General features: G+C 39.4%; 2 protein-coding genes across 13 annotated transcripts; one reads left to right on the top strand and one right to left on the bottom strand.

Moving 5' to 3' along the window:
* Positions 1 to 561: 561 nt before the first annotated feature.
* OXNAD1 (oxidoreductase NAD binding domain containing 1) lies at positions 562 to 21,330 on the bottom strand. 11 transcript variants are annotated; one of them, XM_051611232.1, is made up of 10 exons: positions 21,279 to 21,324; positions 18,540 to 18,609; positions 16,876 to 17,038; positions 16,125 to 16,188; positions 11,919 to 12,025; positions 8,032 to 8,173; positions 5,210 to 5,306; positions 4,613 to 4,713; positions 1,864 to 1,972; positions 562 to 1,194 (listed from the first exon to the last, which is right to left on the bottom strand). In XM_051611232.1, the coding sequence occupies exons 3-10, from the start codon at positions 17,004 to 17,006 to the stop codon at positions 1,040 to 1,042; spliced, it is 906 nt and encodes a 301-aa protein (XP_051467192.1). In that variant the 5' UTR covers positions 17,007 to 17,038; positions 18,540 to 18,609; positions 21,279 to 21,324; the 3' UTR covers positions 562 to 1,039. The 11 variants fall into 11 exon arrangements, with proteins under 11 accessions (XP_051467192.1, XP_051467193.1, XP_051467194.1 ...); XM_051611233.1 differs by having other exon boundaries at positions 4,613 to 4,710; XM_051611234.1 differs by lacking the exon at positions 5,210 to 5,306 and adding an exon at positions 4,819 to 4,855 and having other exon boundaries at positions 21,279 to 21,323.
* A 28-nt stretch (positions 21,331 to 21,358) lies between these two features.
* On the top strand, positions 21,359 to 23,636 carry DPH3 (diphthamide biosynthesis 3). Of its 2 annotated transcripts, XM_051611236.1 has the most exons (3): positions 21,359 to 21,493; positions 21,631 to 21,705; positions 22,177 to 23,636. In XM_051611236.1, the coding sequence occupies exons 1-3, from the start codon at positions 21,386 to 21,388 to the stop codon at positions 22,240 to 22,242; spliced, it is 249 nt and encodes an 82-aa protein (XP_051467196.1). In that variant the 5' UTR covers positions 21,359 to 21,385; the 3' UTR covers positions 22,243 to 23,636. The 2 variants fall into 2 exon arrangements, with proteins under 2 accessions (XP_051467196.1, XP_051467197.1); XM_051611237.1 differs by lacking the exon at positions 21,631 to 21,705.
* Positions 23,637 to 24,744: the final 1,108 nt, after the last annotated feature.

Raw genomic sequence — 24,744 nt, 5'->3', positions numbered from 1 at the left:
GGGAATCTTAACACTTAAGGACTTGAACTACCTATACAGAGAATTAACTAACTCATTACAGCTTTTTGTTACTCTCAACTTTCCTATAATGAGCTTTCCCAAAAGTTGGGGGGAAAAGCTTCATTCAGGAAAGGCTCAGGTACCAGCCACCGCCCCTAGAGGTACACTCATACCTTAAAAGAGCAAACATTCCAGAGAATTTTTTCCAAACAGAACCGGCATGGCCTGGGGTCTTCTCAAACTCTGCCCTGCAGCAGGAGTACGGAGATTTCCTGTCCCAGCTGCTGCTGCTCTTGAGGACGTGGCACATGGAAGCACAAGCTGGATGGAGTATCTTGGCACCAGCACAGGATACAGGTTTACGTGAATAACTCTGTCCAGCCCTGTCAGAGGCCAACAGATTTTTAACACATCAATATTTTTAACTCAGGTCTGCATAGGATTATGAAAGTTGCCTTGTACTGTGAACACAGTTGACTTTCTTAAATAAACCACATAAAAAGCTGTTGTTTTTTTCTTTTAATAAGAAGTGGCTGAGGAAGGAAGTCACAGCACAGCAACTTAACTTCTATAAAAATACTCATTTATTACCTAGAACTGGGGGGAAGGCAGTGGATCGATTCATTAGCACAACAATTTGGAGCAGATTCAGAAGTTGTCCCGACTTATTATTTATTATAAACTGCCCTGGCATTGCTGCACAACTAATTCTCTGACTGCCGAATCAGGCACAGAAAGTCTTTTAAAGCTGACTAACAAATCAAGTGTATAAAATGAAAACACGCTGCTATTTGTAAGTAGCAAGCAAACCATCAAAAAACCAGAACAGTTAAAAGTTTTTAATATAAAATCATTTTTTCCCCCCCCCAAACCAGCAGCACTGTATTACAGCAGGTGTATTATAGTTAAATTAAAGGAACTCCATCACGATCTTTGTGTATGATGTAAAAATCTTCCAAATAATTCATAGTCCATTTCTGTTCATTTCAGCTTATCAACATACACTGTAAAAAACGTGTTTTCAGTTCAGCAGATGTCACTACCACCATTTCTCAAAGAACACACAGTTTCCAGGAACACCGATGTTCGACAGGAGTTTGGATATAGATTCTATCATTGGAGGTGGACCACAGATGTACCATAAAGTATCCTTAGATACATGTTCTTCTAGTTCCTTTTCGGATATTCTTCCCTCTGACAAAGAAAAAAAGCAGGAAATGAGAACATAAATATTACTAATGAAATATTTTCAAAAACAACTGGTTAGGGGTATTTCCAGCACTCATTTCTTAAAAATGCTACGCCTGTTTAAGGATAATAATAGGTATCAAGATTTGGGGCTTCCCAAACCATTTGTGCTTCTGGTGATTGAGATCAGTACTTCCAGTTGGAATGCATGGGATATTAGTCACTGAAAACATGGCTACATATCCCACATTACTAATATCCCACTTTTGGATGAAAAAACAAGCACAAATACAGCCAAAATGAAAACATGATGAAGTATCTCTTATACGCAGACCACTTGTCCTTCATGAATCTCACCTTAAGCAAAGTAAATATTTTGCTTAATAGTTTCTGGAAAAAAGTTCACAGTGGGAAATACTACCATAAAGTTTAGAATTAACACAGGTTATTTACTACGAATGGAAAAAGAAAAACAACCTGCCAGGGGAAAATATTTCTCCAAAGCATGATTTCTGCAGTGAAATTATTTAGGCTTAACTCGCATCTCATTTGAACCTTTACATGTAAAAATACTAAATTATGTATATACACTAGAACTTACTAAACTTCATCCTCTAGGATGTAATCAAACTTAAGACTTTAGAAGTGATTTGTCTGCTTTGCCATTACATTTACCTGTAACATATGGCTGAAGTTCTTTACAGATCTGTGAACTCTGCTGGGTGACGTGGAAATGACATGTGATCTTTCCAGGAAATGCATTCATCAAACCAAGGATATTTTTCTGTAATGTTAAACACACTTGCTTATACCGTAGGCCATTAAATCAAAGCAGATGTATGCATACAGTCCCAGATCATTACTGAGTACCAAGGCTCTTGCATTTCAGTGCTGAGAACTTGATGGGCTGGATTTCACAGGGTCATGTGCAGATACACAGAATTTTCATACCTTGAATGAGAAGGCTCTACCAGCTGGTTTTAGTGCTTTTTCTCCTTTTATTTTTTTTAAAATACATTGTAAGATTTGGATCTAAGAACCTGATATATCCCTTCCTGGTTTCTTCCCCATATAAAATCTTACAGTTCCTCCTTCTACTTCCATATGGGTTTTCCATTTAAAAAAAAAAATCCCCACAGTTGGTATTTACCATTTGTTTGGAACTTTTCTGAGTATTGTCTGCTTTACCTGGTAAGATTACTAACCCCTTCACTCCTTCATGTTCTCCAAGTAAAACCAACTACAGTGTAATGTTAATGCTATTTTTACCAGAGTAGAAACTCTGTAATTTTCAGTTCCCTAAGTCACAACTGTGGTAACTACCAAAAAAACCCAGTGGTTTCAGTTAGTAAAAAAAATTAATCTGTCAGTCAGATGCTGTAGTTAGTTCTAAAACTAAGATTTATTTACTGTTTAGGTTCTGAAGTATTTGGGATTTTCATTGCTGGAACAGCAATTCTTTTCTTAAATAAAACTAATTTATATTTGGTGAATATGTAAATTAGCTCATTTTGTTAGGTGTTACTAAATACTTACTACACTGAAGAGTCTGTCATGGGTAGCATAACAGAAGAAAACCCAGATAGATCCTACCTAGTAGCCAAATCTGTTTGTGATTCCCTAAGAAGACATGGAATGAAAAGCAGCACAGACACGGCTGTACACTCCTCCACCATACCTCTAACTTTGCCCTGTTTTCACTCTTCTAGATAGGACTCAATTTCTGTCCCCTTCATATGGAACCATGTACATTTTGATAGCACTTTCAAAACTAATCACATCCTGCTGAGCTGGAGCCCTAGGACCAAGCCAGAAAGCATGCCTGAGGTAGGACTTAGCCTGCCTAAATCAGTCATTCACAATACCTACTTGTAACCTGTCTGCAATCCAGGGACACAAACAGAAAGTAGCAAGTATCATACAAGTGACATAAACCACCACAGCACTATTTTCTAGTATCCTCAGACAAGGGCCAGGCTATCTTTAAGTGAATGAAGGAGAATTTCAACAGATCAGCAGGTTCTCTGCAGTCAAGTGAGTTAGTGTATAAAATAAAGCAGACAGCTGAGCAACATAGACCTATCCCAGAATCTGAGCCACAACAAGGAAATGGAGGTCACATTCAGTCCTCAAGAAATCAGGAAAACCAGCTCTCTGGCATCTTGAAGTAGCACAGTTAATATGCTGTCCTTTGTAACTCTATTCTAATGCTGTATGTGGGGGACATGCCTGTTTTTTCAGGGAACAGGTCCTCCACAACATTACAGACAACCTACGCTCCTTGCAGAGATTTGTACAGATTTATCTCACGACAACATAAAGACTCTAGTGAGCCTCTTTCCCCAGTCCTCTGGACAGAAGTAAAGAATTTTCATATACATTCTGGATTTGAGGAACACATGAAGAATGAAGGGAAGGATGTATTTAAGCACTGCAACATATCACTGTGTTCTCTCCTGTCCCAGAAGCTCTAACGCAAAAGCTCTGCAGTCATAACACTGCTCAAGTGAAACTCAGGAAATGCTAGCTCCTGCATGGAAAGAAAACTGTATGCTTAGAACAGACTCCAGGATTAGCAGTTGGCCAAATGGGCACATTCCAGTTTATTTTTCTGCTTCTGGCAACAAACAAATAACTTTTCAAAGAAAGCAACATCTTCATGTCTAAAAATATGGTAGAAGTACAGAAGACATACTAGTGATGGATCCTATACACAATTTCTGGAATCATGAAAGCAAAAGCTTTCAATACTTCAAGGAAACCTAAATCATTAAAGGATCCTTCCTTACAGAAGCTGTCCTAATTTGACCCTAAAATGTTATCAGTGATCCTCAATGGCCGAGTGTGACAACTGATCTTGTAATGGCTGATTAAATGTTGATGAAGTTCTGTTACAATCAATTTTATGAGAAATGCTTATACATCCTTCATTCATAGACAAGTATGCTATAGTAATAACTAATGCATTATCAATAAAGCTCCCCTATCATTTCAGGCAGCACTTCCTTTAGATAAAATTGCTCTTGCTGGTCTTCAACAAAATCTGTACTGAGATTACATGGCTACAATATTACAACTTACAGCATTAGACATACTATTAGTGACCATATACAAATATGTATTATAGTATATATAATCTTTAGTATACTCTGATGCTCTTATGAGATTATAGTAAGATGTATACATTTAGGGCTAACTGACGTATGAGTGAAGTCCATGGACAGAAGTGTCTAACAACAGCCTTAATTTGTACACTGGTAATAAGTAATTAAAACAAACAAGGGATTTGAGGCAGGAAGTTAACTTTTGTCTCTGTTTGTACAGTGTCTTACACAGAGGGGTTCTCTAGAATTTAGCAACAGAATGATACACACCGATAGCTGAACATCTCAGATCTATTTTTAAAAAAAGAACACTTATTTACCTTAAATAAGAGTTCACTTGTGTTTTTTGCACTGTAGTACAGCTTCACTGTTCCCATTCTGTATCCATTTCCTTTACCCTCTTGGTATCCATGAAGATCTGCTATATGCAGCAGTATAGAAAACAATGGATTAATTCCAACACCCCCTGCTATCAGCACTAGTTTTACAGGGGAGTCACCAGGCTGAGGATCAAAGAAGAAATCACCTCCCACTCGCAGAGCCACTTCTGAGTCAAGAGTACACTAGGATGGAAAAGAAGATACTTAATTTCAAAACTAAAAGCAAAAGTTGAAGTATTATTCTTGCACCACAGTCACAAGACTTGCTGGTCTGTCAATTTTTATTTGTATTTATCAGTAAGGGAAAACTGAAGTACTTTAAAATGGACGCACCATTTCCAGCTATCTGAAGTAATCTTTCATTGTCTCTAGGGAGCTAGTTCTACTTTCAGAAGTTTCAGTCTTCTGATAAGGCAGGATGGTGACTCCCCCTTCCCAACCCCGTAAGAGCTGAAAGAGGAATGATTCATGCAAGGGTCCAACAGCAGTATGTGGTTGCAAAAAGTCAAGCTTAGTACGCGAGATCACACCTTTTACCGAAACCCAGTCTCATGTCAAAAAAGGCCTGGCCTCCTTCTGTGACCCGTAGCAAGAATGAGCTGCATAGATGCAGAAGGTTTTTCCATCCCCATTCCTAAAAAAAATAAAAAAACCCACCAGAAGCAAAGCAAGTATCCACAAGAAAATTTCTTGCAGAACCCCTTCTGCATTTGCAACTTCACCATTGCAGGAGAAAAATCAGGGCAAAACCTTCTCTTTCTGTCCACTTGTACACAAGAAATTATGTTTTAGATAAATTTGCCAAAGCATGGGTTTGTTGTTTTTTTAAAAACTACAGTTACAACAAACATCATGTGGGTCCGTATCTTCTCTGGTAAACTGACACTGCACCCTGGTACAATGGTTCAAATTGCAGTACAGAGAAGTCAGATGAGTTCTCCCACATCACTGTAAGCCAACAGAAAAACAGAAGCAAAAAACAGAACAAATTTTCAGGTCATATAGAGGGTTTAAAAAATAAAGAGGATAGGGAAATCAAGGAAGGTGGGAAAGGAGGAGAGGAAAAAAAAGTAAAGCTACAAGAAGTGCTGAAAAATTAGTATTAAACCACAGAATAAAAAACGCTTCCTCCAAAAGAGCATTTTGATATCAGGAACAGTTAATTGAAACAACAGGATTTCCACTAGGGATAACTCTATAGTAAGCAAATGTCCAAATAGGTAACAATTCCACCAGTAGGAAGAAGGCCCTTTGGCACAGGTACTGCACAGAATACAGAGGTTCCTGCAATAGTGAGCATGGTCAGTAAAGTTTTTTGCCTCTTATTATTGCATAAAGTATTATCCCTCAACTATAGTATAAGACAATCAGCATTTATTATCTGAAACTAATTCCTCTCTTGCCTTTCAGTGTCCACTGGCAGTCTTTCCCACCATGTATTACTTCGTTTTAGGGATACATGAATCCAGAAGTGTTACACATTCATGTCCCAGAAGGTGGACATGAATATGGTATCCTTTGTAGAAATAAGCATTTTTACAGATAACCAGTCTCATTCTTGTCTAATCTACCTCCTTAAACAGCTCATAAAGATGGGACATAGGAAGAATCTCTCTTAACCAGCAGTCACTCACATGTTTCAGTGCATTAGCCACAGTAATAACATTAGTAAGAAGTAAGATTTCAAGAGAACCAATACATTCTGGAGTAATACAGTGAGGTAATGTTGTCCTTTAACCTAGTTTGTAAATACAGCATTGAAACAGCTTAGACAGAGAAGTGAAGGAACTGATACATTATGCTTTTCCAAACAAAAGGCTGTATTTTTCTGAGCTATAAAGTACCCTGTGCTGGTATGATTCTACATACAGCAATATTAAAGAATATATCTCTGAAAAAAACAAAATGAGTAAATGAGTACTAACTGTTCTCCTAACATCTTTTACCCTGATGTACCAACTTCCTTCATAAATAACCTGTAAATAAAGTACCAGGAGTTTTTTTTCAACATATATACAGCCTTCTCAAATTCTAGGTTGCTATTTTTTTTTCTCTATATTTCCTAAGAAAAAGCATGCACTTCTGTTTAGCTAGAAGAGTCCATATATACCCTGAAGGTTTCCCCACAGCATCAGTTTTGACCTACCTTACCTGCTAACTAAAGATTTTCCTATAAATTCAACCAGAAAACTCAGCAGCAGCAAACTGATTTACAACATCAAAAATCCTAAGAGAGCCTGCAGAGACCAGGAATTATGAAGTTAGGCCTTCATATTCCCTGAAGAGCAATAACAAAATCCTCCTAGGTATTACATGGGCTGCTGGTACATACACTACAAGTTCTACCCAACACCTCAAAAAGAATATTTTGTTTATGTGCCAGTGCAGATAGCTTGCTATAAAACCAATTACAACACTGTGGAGGGTCACATGCTAACTACTCAATTAGCACCACTTTGGATAGCCTCAATTCTAGTAAATCTGCATCAATCTTTGCCATAATTCTGCTGGCTACTGAACAGAACTGCAATATTTGTAAACCTGGAAGACTCCGAATTTAAACATTGCAGCCATATTTAAGAAATACAAATTCCAGGCAGAGAACAGCAAATAGGACAGATCACAGGGGGTCAGGAAACAAACAAAAGTTGATAGGACAGGTCATCTATGAAATCTGGTCAGCAGCAGAAATAAGCCTCTTCTGACAATAACTAAATGAGGTAAATGGATGAACAAAACACCAAAGCATCAAACTTCACTTTAATCTAGCCAAAAAAATCAAGACTTGGTTTATATCAATATTACTAAAATATTACATATTTAGAAGTATACTATAGAAATTCTGAAGTATTTTGTTGTTTTACAATTTCAGAAAAACTGATTTAAAAAATCTTCCTCCCCCGTTAATAATCTAAATTTATATTTCTCTGACAATGATTCCTGACTTGTATTTGTAGAAACAGGCAGGAATGACGGCAGGACATCAGATTTAACTTTGCCATGTGTAACACAGCCTGTTCTCAGGGACACAAGTCAGAACAAAGGTTTTTCAACATTTTTCTGTTCACAAATTCCAAAGGAGTGTGAACCCCTATATGCACTAACTAGAGTATCACTGTAAAGCCACCAAGCACAAGTGAAGTAAAAAGATCAAAATAACTGTATTACCACATAAACATCCAATTCCAGTCTGAACAAAAGGTTTGCTGAACAAAAGGTTACAAGATTTATATTGTATTAAAAAGTTGAACAATTCAGCAGGAGTTTTGCAGAAAAAAGTGGTCTGAAATCACACCACCCCTTCCACCTTTCCACCTCACAAACCTCCCCCCCCAAATCTCACAGTTCATCTTATTTACCTCAGTATGAATCCAGTGAGCAGGAGGATGAACAGTGTGCTTTACTGCCAACTCTAATATTCCTTCTCGTTCCAACAGGCCAGGGCTTGAACATATTGAGAATCCCCCAACCACAGATATTCCAGGAATAAAGAAATCAACCCTAAAAATAGACCAGAAACAAAGTTTAAAAAACATAAAAAGCCAAGAACTCCAAACATGGAAAACAATAAACAAAACAAAATGGCCACCTTCATTTCAATTATCTTTCTTTTACAAAGACATCTTCATTTTCATATAATAACTTTTCCAAAAAAGGACTTAATCTTGAGTAATGCCATTTCCTTAGAATAATCACCATCTAAAAACATCATCACCTTTATTAAACTAGCAGGTTTTTAAACAATTCTGCTTTTAGCATTAGATGCCACATTTTAGAAGAGCCTAGAATTCTAAGTGTTTAAGTAAATAATTTACTTATTAAAACAAAACTACAATATGGTCTGACAGAGTGGCTTAAATACTGCTCTTTTCAGTCCCTTTGATGGGCTCTTCAATTTTCAAACATAAGAACATTGGGGAAACTAATGTTAGAGAAATTCCTTTTGATTCAACACTTTATTTTCTTGGGAACATGAAATATTTGAAGTAAAACCATAGTCTGTAAAAAATTTGTTATGTGAAAAATCAGTTACTCACAGCAGAATTGCTTCCCTACTAACTGCAGTGCCCTCTGGTAGCACTTAACTTTTTCTAGTTGATAAAAAATTGAATGGGAATAAATTACTGTGATTTTTTTTTTGAAATTAAAATAAACCACACATGGCATTCTACAGATTAGAAGGTAAGATATGGATAAGCTTTTGCAGCATTGGAAATTAGACACTATGGAAGGCAAGCTATTACTACATGAGCTATAATTAATTTTCATAAAAGTAAGGCTTTAGTATTCCAGACAGTCTCAGAATTTACCAGCTGATTTAAAATCTAACATTTAAACTCATCTGTGTTGCGTAAGTCTTTAAATACTTCACTCTTCTACAGCACATAACAAAACCCTTGCAATTCAAAAGAAAACTAACATTTTAGACTAATTGTGCTGCTCCACTTAGGAAAACTGGTAAGCAATGCCAAGTACTAGAGAATCATTACAAAATTCAAGCCTAAGTTAGGCTGGCTCAGGACTAGTTAAATTAGAATGCAACAAGAAACAGACTGGCTTCAAGTGCATAGGTAGTTTCTTTAAACAGCAACGCTGTATTCTTCTCAGGGATCACAAATTCCTGAGGGAAAGAAGCACCTGGAATTGTTCACTACTTTTTAAAGAAAAAAAATCTTGCCTGCTTAGTCCCCACAAAGCTGCACCTTTCAAGGAAGAATATCCTCTTTTTCTGTCAAAGAATGTGCAACGTGTGATATATACAGTACCACAATGATATTATTTTTAACTTTGTGCTAATAAACTTGATGGTGTATAAAGGTATCTGACTGCAAATGAAACATCAGCTACCAAAAAAAGCTGAGAAGGCTTATTTCGTTGTCCTCAGCTTCTGCGGCCCCACTGACCATGGCATCATACTGCCAGTTTTCCTGGCAGTAAAGATCTAAGAGATTAGAAAGGACGATTCTTGTAGCATTTATTGTAGTAAGGAACACCTCAAGATGCTAGTAAAGCTCTTTACCACCCTCTGGTGGAAAATAATTTTACTACTTATATTAACCAAAAAACCTCACAAAAACCTAAACATTTGTGCTGTAAAGTTACAATTTACATTCAAGTCAAGATGTTCTGATTGACATGTAAGGGAAGCATTATTTGTGCTGGGTAGAGATGCATACATACAAAACCAAATGTTGCTGTAAAACCTAAATCAAAAGTAGTTTTTTAACCATCTAAAGTACTAATATATTCTTATGTTTCTGTCTATATTAGTATTTCTTTCCCAGTTACATAATTATGAGAGATTTCAGGGCACAGTATAGTGGATTAGCTTGTATTTCTGATGGCTTGTCTCATCTTGGTGTTGTGTAGGAAAGGTAAGAGGATTCCTAAAGACACTATCTGTGACAGCTTAAGCAAAGAGTAGCTGTAGGGGAAAACAAACAAAAAACACCCCTATATAAACTCACAAGGAGAGGAGCAAAAACAGGTGAACCAGAGATGTTATGGTGGTTTTTAATTTTACTCCTTTTAAAGGCTACCTAAGCCACACCTTTAAGAAAGGAACAACTATTAGCCATTGCTGGAAGAAGAGGTCAGAAACATGAAAACCATGAAGCTACTTAAAAGTATTTATAACACACATACACCTCAATGCAAGTTTTAGCAAACCAAAATGGGTAACAGCAATAAGTCTCTTAATTGTTACTTCAAGTCAGATCAAGACCAATATCTGCAAACATCACTGCAAAACAAATTCACTTTCACCTCTAAAAAACTTTATACTTAGCACACTTTCAAAAACACACATTTTAGTGACAGTCTTTGGCTGTAACATATTACTGTAGCAAATTCTAACAAGTTAGCCTATTCTACTCAGAATAGGCTGGTATTCTACTCAGAATAGCGTGGTATTTCTTACTGCTCATCAAAAAATGCAACCACAGTTTATAGCTACAAGTACAGAAAAGTTGTTGTATACCTTACAATAGCATTAGAATACTTTCAAGGAAGAAGAAAATGAAAAAGAGTAATTATAATTAAAGCTTTCAGTTTTCAGCATGATAATTTCTAGAACTTGGAAAGGATAAATGTACTTTCCAAGTACTGGCAAGCAAGAATTTTAATATGAGTCACTGCACATGTGCAAAAACTGCAGCAAATGGCTCCACAAACAAATTAATTGCAAATCAGCATCTTGTGTTCTGGTTCTAAATTTAAAAAACAGCATAGTAACACTACATGAGCAACATATGCTGTTAATACTCTAGCAGCTATACTTTGATTCCAGCAAAACCACTTTCAGATGCCTAAGCCAACAAAAAGTTTAAGAACATTTAAATGATAGAATTCTTTGGGTTGGAAGGCACCATAAAGATAATCTAGCTCCAACTCCCCTGCACAGGCAGGGACACCTCCCACTAGACCAGGTTGCTCAAAGCCCATCCAGCCTGGCCTTGAACACTTCCAGGGATGGCGCATCCACAACTTCCCTGGGCAACCTGTTCCAGTGCCTCATCACCCTCACAGGAAATAATTTCTTCCTAATATATGATCTAAAACGACCCTGTTTCAGCTTAGAACCATTATCCCTCATGCTATCACTATGTGGCCTTGCAAAAAATTCCTCCCCAGGTTTCCTTTAGGCTCCCTTCAGGTACTGGAAGGCTGCTGTAAGGCCACTGCTAAGAGACCTTAAGTGACCAACACCAAAAGCAACTACTTGTAGTTTTAAATTAGTATTTAAGGAAAAAAAATATTTAGAGAGTGCATTTTTATCAAGGAAGGAAAACACACAGAAAAACCAATACTTCCCTGGAATAAAAGAAAATCTGTAAGGTTGCTTAACCAAACAGCTAATTATTTCACAGGCTTACTAAGTCAAGTTTTTTAAGTTTGCCTATCTCTATTTACATATTAATCTGACCTAAAAGGCTTAACTTTCAGAGTGCAAACTGCTAGGCGAAGAAAAAAGTCAACAGGCAATTTTGATTTAATTATAAACTAAAGCTAAGTAATTTGCAAATCAGAAGTGGTCTTGGCTCCACTGTAAAGATTACTAGTAAAAGACAGTTAAGACAGCTTGTAGAATAAAATGCAGTGTACTGAAAAGTATTTTTGGAGAAACAATGTAATATACTTAAACCAGATAAAAATACCAAAAGGTTCAAGTATCAGAGGCCTTTAAATGCTTTTTAATAGAAGATTTCCACTGGTAATTTTCCCCTCAAATATCAGAAGATCTTACCACTGTCCTGCTTTGAAAGTAAAATCCTTATTTGCGACAGCCAAACGAAGTCTTTTGACTGTTTCCGACTCATCAGTGATTCCACAGACTTTTGCTTGTGAAATTACCTAACAAAAGAAAAATAAGCCATTGTGTTACATTAGATACATATTCTTTGCAGCAAAAGCACTCAAGACTCTGTGTAGGAGATATGTATTGCTTCACATGTTCTCTATGGCATTTCATTACCTAAGTACCAATATTTTTCATTGGGGTGGAGAAATGCAAATGGGGACTCACTTACGTGGCCACTGGAGAAAAATGGTTTTCTACTTACAGTTCACTGTGTCTGCCATTTTTGCCAGGGCTATTCTAAGACTACATACAAACTTGTTTTATCTCAGTTGAAGAAAACATGATAAAGAGAAGTGATTCTTTTGGCATCTGTACAAGGCAAACACTCCTCTATATTTCCAGCAACAAAGTAAAAAGAGGTCTGATATAAAGGCTGACAAGGAAAACTTGTAAAATATCAGCTGCTACTGAAGTCGCAGGGAGAATTCTGGATCTGTATCAAATTTCATGTAAGTAATTGAATACATTACTAAAAGGCTCTGCATTGATGAGAGAAAACCTAGAAGCTTGAGTTACTGCATTTACACACACATATTTGACCATGTATGTGATTGATAGACAGGGAGACTGCAACACAAGCATTCCTTGCTAGTTAACAGAAGAGTTGTTCTTTGGCAACCAGAAGGGAGGGGATGCAAGACAGTTGCCATAGTTGATACTGCTTTTAAAGAGATTTTTTTTTTTAATTATGAAAAATAATGCCTTAATAAAAAGCAGATTTTGCAACAGGACGACTGGGAAGGAGCTACCCACTTAAACACTTCGATGCTCATCAGCACAACACAGATTTTCATCTCCTGCCCTCCTTGCCCTTCCTCTTCAGGTATTTTTGAGTTAGAAGTATTAACCTTTTTCCTCTACAAAGGGACTAATGCCCTAAATATTTTCTACACAGACCAATATACAGATTTTAGTCTGCTAAAATATGCTGATTTCATTTACCACACTAGGAAATACTAATAATACCACTGCAACTCTACCATTTCTCATTTGTATAAGATCAAACAGACCAAAAAAATGTTAAACTTTAGTAGTAACATTCTAATTTAAAACACATGGCAGGAAATTAATTTATCCTTAAAGCAACATCTGAACACGTCCACTGTCCCATTAAACAGCAGGACACTTGCCAATTTAAAATAAAGTAGCATACATTTCTTTTCCACTTTAGCAGACAGTATGAAATGAGGAATGGAGTCACCCTAAGTTTACAAGAGATTTGTCAGACACATGACTTAAATGGCTGCTCTGATGGAGAAACCTTAAGTGCAGGAAACGGATATTAAGTTTGGATCTTCTGCATTCCCTTCTTTAGTACTCATTACGCTCCTTAATTTGTTCTTTGGCCAATACATCTGACAGAGCACTGGAAATTTAATCCTCAATCACTATAAAGTTATTACAAATACTGGATTAAAGTTAGGGTGATCAAAGACATTCAACTAGTATTTTGGATCATCACAAGAGTACCCAAGTGACCCGGAGCAAAGCTGCAATAAGAGGGAGAAGGACACAGAAGTCAAGACTTTTGTATTTCAAGAAAGTGTTAGGCATTTTTTCTTGCCCTGGTCCTTCCCATCACCACTCTTCAACAGGTGATAGAGCGTAGCACGCACACTAACGCAACACAGACCTACGATTCTTTCATCTTTCTACAGGATTGCAATGGCCAAATAAGGCAACACAGACTGAGGGAAGCCAAATGCTGATTATATGGAATTTAAAACCAAGCAAAGGATTTAAAATAAAGTGGTCAGAAATAACAAAGAATAAATCAAGCATTAAAAAAAGAAACAGCATAATCCTCTGATATGCAGACAATTTGTGGTAGGAGAAGCGAGCCCTGCTCTTTCACCTATCCCATGAAGCATCTCAGACCTTACAGTTTCCTGTACCACCTCAGAGCTTCCAGCACATTGTAAGGTTCCATTTCCCATGTGTTTTCCAGCTACCCAGTGTTTATGTTGAGCAGAAAAAACATCAGCAAGCCAATCAGAAATACCAAAGATAAAAAAACATGGTTGCAAGACTCAAAAGTGCAATCATTTTTTTCATGTCCAAAGCAATAAAGAGTTGTCCTGGTTTGAGCCAGGATGAAGCCAATTTCCCTTTTTACTGATTTTTTTTTTTTCTTCAGTGAGCTTTCTTTTAACTAGAAACATTCTGTTCTAGCTAGGCTGATAAGACATTGGAATGTTTTTCTAACTGCTGGGTCTTCAAGGTCGCACCTTCGCTCTGCCGGCTCAGGCACTACGGGGGTATCTATGACCCCCCTGTAGGAGGCTGAGTTAGACAGACAGCAAAACTGGCCATTCCATATATCTACGTAAGCTCAGAGGAAGGTCAGAGATCACAGAAGACAACTTCCTTCCTTCTTCTTCTTCACTTCTCTTCCCTCCATGGCCAGTGTCCGGGAAGGACTCCGTCCATCCATCACCTTCGACCCTTAGGCTCAAGCTCTCCTGACCCTCATCACTCTCTGATTTCTCCAGCAGCAGCTCCGGGATTTCTCAGGACTGTTTCCAGCTCAGGGGAGTGTGGTGAGAGTTGCTGGGGGTGGGGGGAGGCGAGAGGCTCTTGCACATACCTGAACATATCTGTATATAATTGTATATATTTTCTTTTATCATTAGTGTTTAATTAAAGCTGTGTAGTTTAGTTTTCAATCCAGCCAAGTCTTTCTTTTTTTCTCTCTCTCCTTCCTTACCTGGGTGGGAGGGGATCAAAAGCATTGTTGTCAGACCTGAGTCAAACGGTGACAAGAGTGTGCATCTGCCTGTACCTGTCTCTACACTCATTCTGTCAATGCACTGAATTAATTTGGCATAAATGGGATCCAACTGAGAAGCTGTATGTCCGTATGTCCACAAGCCCTGCTAATCTGTACCCAAGTAAGCACTGCTATTAGGTACAAGTAGCTGAGGCACAACTTGAACTGACCACTCAGACAACAGGCAGAAAGAAGCCTGTATTTGTCTCATCTGTCCACAGCCTGTCACAAGTGCTAAATCTCCAGTTTCGGGGTTTACCCATCTATCCCCTCCAACCATTCTTCTTCTGAGGAGAATTCCCTAAGCCTGTGACTTATTCTCAACTATACTCATGGATAAGGAAAAACATAACAGAAAGTTACACACACATACGCACATTAAAACCTGTTTAATGTGTTTGAGAACAGAGAGCTTGTCCTGCTGTGTGACACATGCAGGACTGGCCTGTCACAAACAGCTACTCAAGGCTAAGAAAAACTAACTAAGCAAAGGAGAAAAACTGGGCACTGTTTTGCAACTGCTAGGAATTAAAGTTGGGATTTTTCAGTCAATAAAGTGCTCCACTTCTCCTGAAAAGTTTAAGAAAAATGCAAAATTGTTTCACTTGTGAAACATTTTTGAGAACTTAAGTCATATTCTCCCAGTATTTAAAAATTTCAAAATGTGTACTTTAGCTAATTACAGAAAGGAAATACCTGTAAGAAATACAGTTTGTTCACCTCTAAACATTATGAAAAAGAATGCTTACTGCACAGAACTGAGACTCAGAATAAACATTTCTAGATTTTGATGGAAGACAATGCTGTATCTTCCTTGCATTTGTGAATTAAAATAGAGAGAAACTAAGCTCCATTATGCAACTGCATATCATCTCTCCCTTCAAATGTCTACATTTTTTATCTTACCTCTTATGTTATAAAAGGACATTTTCCACATTTTCCTAATCTCAATTATGAACCAGAATGGTAGGAACCCATAAAAATCTGAGCAGCTTGTGCAGAGATTATGGGTATTGGCATGCTTTCATTACTCATCATAATCTATACTTGACCAAAATTCTATTGTTTCTTGCCCAATGTAAACAGCATTACATGTCAGAGATAATTTTTATAATTCATTACATTTCACCCATTGACCACAAAACCCACTTATTTTACAACTATATCAAAGACAAAAAATGAGGGGAAAAAAGTAGTAAAATCAACTCTGGTAGAAGACAAAATGAAGTCCAAGCATCAAATAAAATTATCCCATTTCTTCACACCAATAAACAGAAAACAAAAAACCCAAAAATTTACATCCTAAAGAATAGAACACTGACCTCTTGACGAAAATTATTTGCGGTCCTCTCTAGATGATCCATTTTCCTTTTTGATTTTATTGTGCTGCAACAAAAAGCAAAGATAATTGTCATTAACAGCTGTGCTCTCCCTTACCAATATGAATTTCTATTAACATAACAATTTACCACTGTAATGCAGACAACAGCTGACATAAGGCTAAACGCAAACTAAATATAAACTTATAAATGGGAGTCAAATAAGTATTTATAGAACTGCAATAATTTGTCAGCTTCATTTTTACAGTGCTACCACAACACTCTCTTTGAAAGAAAATAAAAAAAAAAGTTGTTGTATATTGTTTTTGTCTAGCCTGTATCTGGGGCTAAACTGAACCAGTTTACTCTCTCACCCAATGACCTTTCCTCAGCCAAGAATAGGAAACAGGAAGAGGAGAGAAGCCCCGTGAGTTGAAATATAATGAAATAACAAAAGTAATACAAACACCAACATAAAGTACCTAAGTTTATACTCAGCCTAGTCCTCAGAAGTAGCAAAGGGAGCAGCAGGCCAAGAGGGAGGAGCTCCAGGAAACAGACCTCTCCACCCTTGGCATACTTCCCCCTTTTATAATGAACATGAGATGAGAGGTGCGGGATACACCTGTTGGTCAGCTTGCGTCAGATGCCCTCACTTAAGCTCCCCGCTGACCTGGGGCTACTAATGGCTTGCCCTCCACAACTGGCCTGTAATTCTGTCCCAGTGAGACCAGGATGTATGTAGACAACCTACCCATTTGCTGTGCAGGAACAAAAAGCAGAGTGCCTCAACACCACCAATGCAGAATGAGTGGGAAAAATTCTGCTAGCACGTCTCAGTAATTGAAGAACAGTAAAACCCACACAAATAGTAGCATGAGCCATGATGACTGGATCGTCTTCAGAATCACCAGCTCCTGAAAAATCCATATAAATATTTGTTAAATAAAATACCCACTGTTTGACCTGACTTGTTTTCACCCTTTATTTCCTTTAAATCAGAAAGGCCAAAGCTCAGCTGAAGCTAAAACTAGCAACAGGCATACAGGGTAACAAGAAGGAATTTTAAAAGTACGAAAGTATAAAGAAATGAAAATGTGCAGCCATCTATTGAAGGGGAAGACAGAAGATAATCTTGTCATAGATCATACGGAAAAGGCTGAAGTACTCAGTATTTTTTTTGCCTCAGTCTTCACAGGCAAAGGAGTGAGGCCTGCAACAGCTTAGAGAAGCTGGATGTAGTCAAATGCACAGAGCACGATGGTTCACACTCAAGGCGGCTAACAGACACAGCTGAGAGGCTTGTAAGGCAACTATCTGTCACCTGTGAAAAACAGTTATCAGAGAAAGACCTGAGTTGCCTGGAAAAAGACTAAGGCACAGCCATTTTTAAGAGAGACAAGAAGCCATGCCTCTGTCCACTCAGCAACACCTCAGTCTCCGGAAAAATGCTCAGAGCTTGTCCCATTAGCTGTGTGAAAGCTAAGAAAGTAATCAGGGAGATTCAACACAGATATACCAAGGACAAATCATGTTTGACAAATTTGAACACCTACTGCCATGAAGCGTCTGGTCACGCAGCTAAGGTAACAGCCGTAGGAACAATATACCTTGACTTTCCTGTGGCTTTTGGCACCATCTCCCACAGCATACAAATTAGGAAGCTGAGGCCAGGTAAAATGTTGGAGTTGCTGAGACGTGGCTGGGTGGGCAGACGGACTTAAAAGCTTGATGGCTTAAAGTTGCTTCAGTTGCTGGCTAGTAAGAGTACCCTGGGGTTGGTACTGCAGCTGATAGTGTTCAGTAACTTTACCACTAAGTGGGATGAAGAGACAGAATGTACCATACTAAATTATAGAGGGATGGCTGACATGCTGAATGATAAGGCTTCACTTCAAAGGAACACTGAGAAACTGCAGGACTGGAAAACAGAAACCTCATGAACTTAAAAGGAGTACAAAGGTCTGCACCTGGGCCTGGCCTGGCCCAGTGCTGTCAACTGTCCTGCTCCAAGAAGCAGCTTTAACTAGATGACCCTCAGAAGTCCCTTCCAGCCAACATATCTGTGATTCTCAATACTTAAACAATAACTTTGTTGGAAAGAAGATCAGACAAACACTGGACAGGCACTGCCTTTCTATATGAAAAGGAAGGGTCCTGGATGGAAAATTTTGTAAACATTCAAGAAAACATTTTCTTTACAGGTTAATTATAAAAAATATGTATCTCTCATTCTTCCACATGTCCTACATAATACTCACACTGCTAAACAGTTAAGCAAGTAGCAGACACTTACATGCACTACAGTGAAAACATGGCGTGAAGCTTCAGAAATGCATACTCAAATGGACCTATGACAGCAAAAGACAAACTGACATGTACAATATTCAAAATAAGTCAGAAATACCCTTCACTTACAAAGTGCAGAACAGGTTCACAGCAAGCCAAGAGGTACTTCTCATTGCTTGTAAATCTGCCTTTGCTTTTCCTAAAATGGATCAGCATAATTATCTATCATATTATTGTCACCTAGCAAATTATCATTATTATTTCTACAATGTAGTCCATTGCTTCTTTAAAGCATTCTTAATATTTTTCTTCCATTTAAATCTCTTTGCCTGCATTCTTTTAGAGCATGTAATTTATTTTCACAATGTTGTTTTTCATTTTAAATCCTTTGAAATGGCAACGATCCAGCTTGATTAACTACTCAGGCCTGTACTTTCCAGGCTTTCACTAACAGCTGCATTGGCTGGTCACTTAGTAATTTGTCCCATTAGTAATCTTGTTCAAATGGGAGGTAGAGTTTTCACAAATTAGACTGCTCAGAAATGCAGTACATTTACTGTAACTACTCCAAATGCCCACTTTCAAGCATAAGAAATACTTCCTGCAGCTTTTTAAACTGCCTATAATTTTAAATAGTTTTTTAGCATTTAATTCCACAGCAGCTTGCAACTTTTCAAAGTGCAATTATTTAAAACTCATTCAACATCAGTGAACAAAATTATGTTAACATTTTTTGTCATAGCATACACAGGGTATTGTATTTGAACAAAATACTGTAGCACTTTCTACATCCGAAGTTGTAGAAGCTATTCATAATGAAAGTATTATTATTTTAGCAAGACAAAGTCCATATCTAATGAAGAAGGCACATCCTTCTACGTCACCATGTTCAATTTGTAAACCCTGAGTGCTCACAAATCATCAAGCTATTCAAATTCATGAGATAATGTTATAATCTGGAGTCTTTTAGATACGAGATCTTGGTTATATCCATCTAAATCTCCTTTTTATTAGGCTTCCAAGCGCTTTTTGATTCATGTTTTCAAGCTTGTTATTCTACCACATTAACTAATTAAAATTAAAACTGAAGGATGTTTGAATATGAACGTTCTTATGTTAAGCTGTTTATGCCAATAGCTGTGACTAATGACATCACCACAACATAACAGTGAACCACATAAAGACCAACACTCTGCTTCAGAGGCCAAGGACTGAGAATAAAGATTTAATTATTCTCTTTTTTGTATTTTTTTTAATCACCTCATAGCCTTCAAACCCTTTTGTGCAATTAATTGCTAGTAAACACAGCGACATCTGCTGGTAAAATAAGTGGCTTAACTTTAAAATCCAATACAAAGATTTGTGATTGTTTATTTTATGTATTTGGTTTAATTCTGCTGCTAAGATTGACAGCCACTTAAAACCACCCTCATTCTCATTTTCACTGCTATGCTTTGGAAAGCAAACAGGCTCAGTTCTACCCATGAAAATATAAAATAAACACACAAAGTTCAGTATCAATACATAATACTGAAAAGCAAATATGTTAGCCCTATTTTATTGTAGCAGTGTCGTGGTTTGACTCAGGATCGGCAATTAAACCAGGAACAACAATGCTGCTAGTTAAGACAGAGCTTACTGATGGAAAAAAAGACAATCAGTAAAAGGAAAATTGGCTTAATCCTGGCTCAAACCAGGACAAGCGGCTAAAACTTGGACATCAGGGCTGAAAGATCCTATTGCTATAGCCTATTTTAACCTGAGACTTTCAAGATACTTGTTCCATTTACACTACCATCAATCACTTTCCAATCCTGAAAATCACAACAAAAACAAATGGCAACTTTTACTCTGCAACTACTAAATTCTAAAATCTCTTTTTTAATAAAGAGTCCCAGTTGTCCTCTACAATACACAAGTCTGAGTCATGCCTTTACAAAACACAAACAGCCTCTACCCCATCTGTCACCTCAGTGACCTTCTTGGCTCATCCAGCTCTTTGGCAATTCCCTGCACTCCCAGAAGTGCAGTGCTTCAGCCTCCCAAGCTTCAGTCTGGTGGGATATTCTCCCTTTATTTTTTATTCTCTTCTTACCCAAACCCCTAGAGGAATAATCAATCCTTCCAAATACTCCCTTTCTTCCTTGGCTTCACAGAGAGAAATGAGAGCTACTTTTGTATATGACTCCTTCCTCTCCTCACTTAAAAAATTAAAATCCCGTTATTCACTCAATTCTCATCCTCCGACCCACTAGGCCTGCATTAACATCGCTGAAAATCTACAACTGCATCTCTTCTTTTCCTCAATACTACGTCAGCATCTGAAGAGAGAAAGATACAACACTGAAAAGCAAACTACTAGGGAAGTTAACGCAAAAGTGTCGAGGGGGGAGCGACGGTGTTGAAGCGGTGACAGGAAACCTACCACGAGCCAGCACACCGGCCGGCTGAGAGACAGCCCACCCAGGCAACCCGGCCCTCCGGCGAAAGCGACCACCGGGAAAGCTCCCGTCCTCGCCCAGCAGGCGGGGCAGGGAGCACCGAAGGGTGGTCCGGGGGGAACGCACCGCGGGGAAGGCCCGCGCTTGGCTGAAGCGGGGCAGTGCGGCGGAGCCTGGAAAGCCGCGTCCCCGCCGCCCTCCCGCCCGGGCCCGGGAGGCAGGGAAGGACGAGGTGGCGGCCGGACCCGGCGGGTCACCGCTCCGCTCCGCCCGCCAGGCGGGCAGGAGGCCAAGGCGGGGCTCCCCCTGTGCGGGGCTCCCCCCCCCCCGTGCGGGGCCCTCCCTCAGCCCCCCCCGCCCCGCCCCCCCCAATAGCCCCAACGGCCGCCGGGGCACGCGCCCCCCGCCCCCGCCGCAGCCCCCCTACCCGGCGCCGCATCACGTGACGAGGGGCGCGCTGGCCCCGCCCCGCCGTCTCAGTCGCGCGGCGTCGGCGCGCGGGCCGCCCTTCCGGCTCGCCCCGCTTCCGGCGCCATGTCGGTCTTCCACGACGAGGTGGAGATCGAGGACTTCGAGTACGACGAGGAAACCGAGACCTACAGCTACCCGTGCCCGTGCGGGGACCGCTTCCTCATCACGCGGGTAACGGCGGCCGGGGCGGGGCGGGGCGGGGCGGAGGGGAGGGGGAAGCGGCGTCAGGCCGCGGTGCCGGCCCGGCCGGTGCCCGTGGGCCGGGCAGGTGGCGGGGTCGGTGACCGCTTCCCTGCGGGCTGTTGCAGGAGGACTTGGAGAACGGCGAGGAGGTGGCCACCTGCCCCAGCTGCTCCCTGGTCCTGCGCGTCATCTACGACCAGGTGGGTGCGGGGCGGCGGGCTCGGCCCCCTGCCCGCGGCGGGCCCTCGCCGCCCCCGCAGGAAGGTGTGGCGGCTGCTTTTAAGAGTCTCCGGTAAAAGGTGGGGTAGGGTTGTCGGGGAGACGGCGGCCCCTCCTTGTGGGCTTCGGGTCCTGCCTCCTCGCAGCCTTCGTGGTGCCCTCCTTCCCCTGCTGTGTTGGGGCTTTAGGACGTGCCTGCTTGGTGAGCGTGGGGTGGAAGACAGGCAAAGCAGCCTCGGTGATGTTAAGATCTGTTTGTTACTCCAGCAGCCCTATCAGCTAGCCTAGTAGTTTTTCTTCTCGAAGAGGCACGTTATGGCTTTCGTGTTTTGGGAGTTAGATTCGTACCTGTATCCGGGCTAGAAAAGAAAATGGTAATCTGCTGGGTTTTTTGAGAGAGAGGAGGTCCCAAAATAAAGAAAATCGACTAAAACTCTACTTGCTGTCTTTAGGAGCAGTTCATGCGTGATGAAGTTATTGCAGAGCCATTGACAAACAAGGAGCTGATTAAGTGCTGATGAAGGTACTTCACGAACTGTTGCTGCTGTAGAGTAAGAAAGTATGGGGATGGCAGCTGTGGAAAGAGACATGGTCCTCCTGGAAGTGCTTGCTGCTGTGAGATCCAAGTGCAATAACTGACTGCCTTCATAATTTGAATGAGAATTTGATGGAACATCAACATATGAATGAGTTTTGTTCTAAAGGGTTGTACATTTAAAAAAACATATAAGTTGCCATGTGTATTCCAGAAAACTCAACGAGTGTGATCCTAATTGACAGAAGTCAGTATACAGAAGAAGTGCATGGAGTTGTGAAATTGCAACGTTTATCTAGCAGTGGCTTCTTAGCCTATGGAGGAGAGCAGGCTCTGTGTGGGTGCATACCAGTGTGAAATTGAGTAGAGATCTGAAATGTTGGGAGACAGAATTTACAAGTCCATATGACGTGATGCTATGCAGAATTAAAACTTGGATACAATGTGGTATCACCTGAGATGTGGGCTCTCATACTTCCAACCCATACTGAACACGGGGAAAAATAAGAGACCTAGAACCAACACTGTTGATAAATTGTTTTTACTACTGTAAGCACAAAGAAGGTGCAGTTGTATTTGTATCTGCAGTGGGGACAACACCTGAGTTGGGGCAGATTGGTTTCTTGAATTGCAGTTGCTTTTAAAGAGCTTTGGTAGCTATTATCAAGTGACTTTCTGACATAATAGTGATGTACTTTTGTGGGTGGTGTGCGAAATGAAACAAAGGAGTACAACTGTCTTTATCCCTGCAAAGCTTGTAGCGTGTAAATGGACTTGGAACTCGAAGCAGGTTGAAATTTAGCCATATTTTCTCAACAACTTTGTGATTTGACTCTTGCAGCAAATATAAAATGAGCTGCAGTTCTTTGTGCAATGTGTAGTAGTACATTTGCTCAGTCTTCATTAGGTTCTGTCACTTCCTGGATAGAAGGTGGGCACATTTCACTTTAATAAAAGTGTTTTTAGGGTAGGGAAGAATAAGAATCATATACACTGAAGTGCATTGATTCCATGACTAATTCTTCTGTTACAAGAATACTTGTGCAGCATTTATGTAGCTGTTTTACTCCAAGAACTAAAGATCAGCAAGTCTTACTGAATTCTTGCGTCTAACTATTTTTTGTTCTTACAACGTTCTGTGAATGTGGAAGGTGAACATTCTAATTATTAAAAAAAAATAAACCCCAAACTCCACCCTTCAGTTAGAAGTTTTGAACGCAAGATGCACAACTCGAAGTGTTTTCATGCCTAAACCAGAAGGTGGCACTCATGTTACTTCGGTATCTGCGTGAAAAAAGAAAAGCTGTGGTACTTCGGTCAGCTATATCTTATCAAATATTTATTTTTACTGTTTAAATAAAGATATTTAAAACTGCAGCAGTTGTTATAGTGGGCCATCGTTTATTCTGTTTGTGCATCAGCCACAATGATTTACAAAGGTGTTGCTGCTGCTGGTGTGGTGATGATACTGGAATTTCTTCAGGTTAGTTAATTAAAAATGTTTCAGTCTATCAACAGGTGCTGTAAAGCTAATTTACAGGAACCCTATTTAAACTGCTATTAAAATCTCTCCTGCATAAATATCTTAAGGAATTTCCACACATTCTGCATAAAACCAAGTAGAGTTACAGATGGAACACCAGGGTATGTATGCTCTGATGTAATTATATTGAAGTAAATTGCCAGGTATATCATCTATAAAGGTGCACAGATTTTACAGAAGTAATTTGACAGATTTCACTTTATAATAAAGGTAAGGCACTGTCATAAAGACTTCTGTGAAACCTGCATAGAGAGCTGTGTTTACTGTGTGTGGTTGAATTCTTGCATGGTTTTAAGAAGCTTATAAATTTAATTTTAGTTGGCATGTGCTAATACAAACTTTGAAGTGATTCTCTGTAGTGTTCCCCATTCATCTAAAATGCAGGTAATTGTTTTTTAAACAGTAATTTTAGCAAAATTAATCACTTCATTACACTAGTTGGGACTGTCAGTGCTGAAGGTTTCATGATAAGCATATTCTTACCCAGTATGAATAGGACCCAAGCTGTATAATGGACTTCATAGACACATTAGAATTATTTGGGTATATAGTAAATATAAAGGATTTTATTGAGTATGCATTAAGTTCACTTTTCTGGAGCTTTTTTTGTTGCAGCAACAGCAGTAAAGTGTTGTGGCTGACTTAGAAAAGGATGTGGCTACGTTTGCCAACAGAGATTTCTCTCTTGGTCTTGTTGCTGTGTCTTGAGGATCTCAGGATAGTATTTGCTCTCCCCGAGAAGAGGAGACAAAACAAGGATGGATGTCTGGTATCAAGAGTTGCCCTTGGGAATCTGGGAGAGATGTTTCAAAACTGTTGAGCTTTTTTGTTGCTTTCCCTTCTGCTCTGCAGAGAGGAGTGAAGTGCTATACCAGCCAAGTCCATTCTTCATGAAAGCTTAGGGATACTGAAGCTGAAGAGCTGCCCACGTTTTTTCTTTTG

Source organism: Apus apus, chromosome 2 (genome assembly GCF_020740795.1).
Source record: "Apus apus isolate bApuApu2 chromosome 2, bApuApu2.pri.cur, whole genome shotgun sequence".
NCBI classification, from domain to species: domain Eukaryota; kingdom Metazoa; phylum Chordata; class Aves; order Apodiformes; family Apodidae; genus Apus; species Apus apus.
Note: the sequence above shows the minus strand (reverse complement) of the source record. Positions and strands in the feature narration are given on the sequence as shown.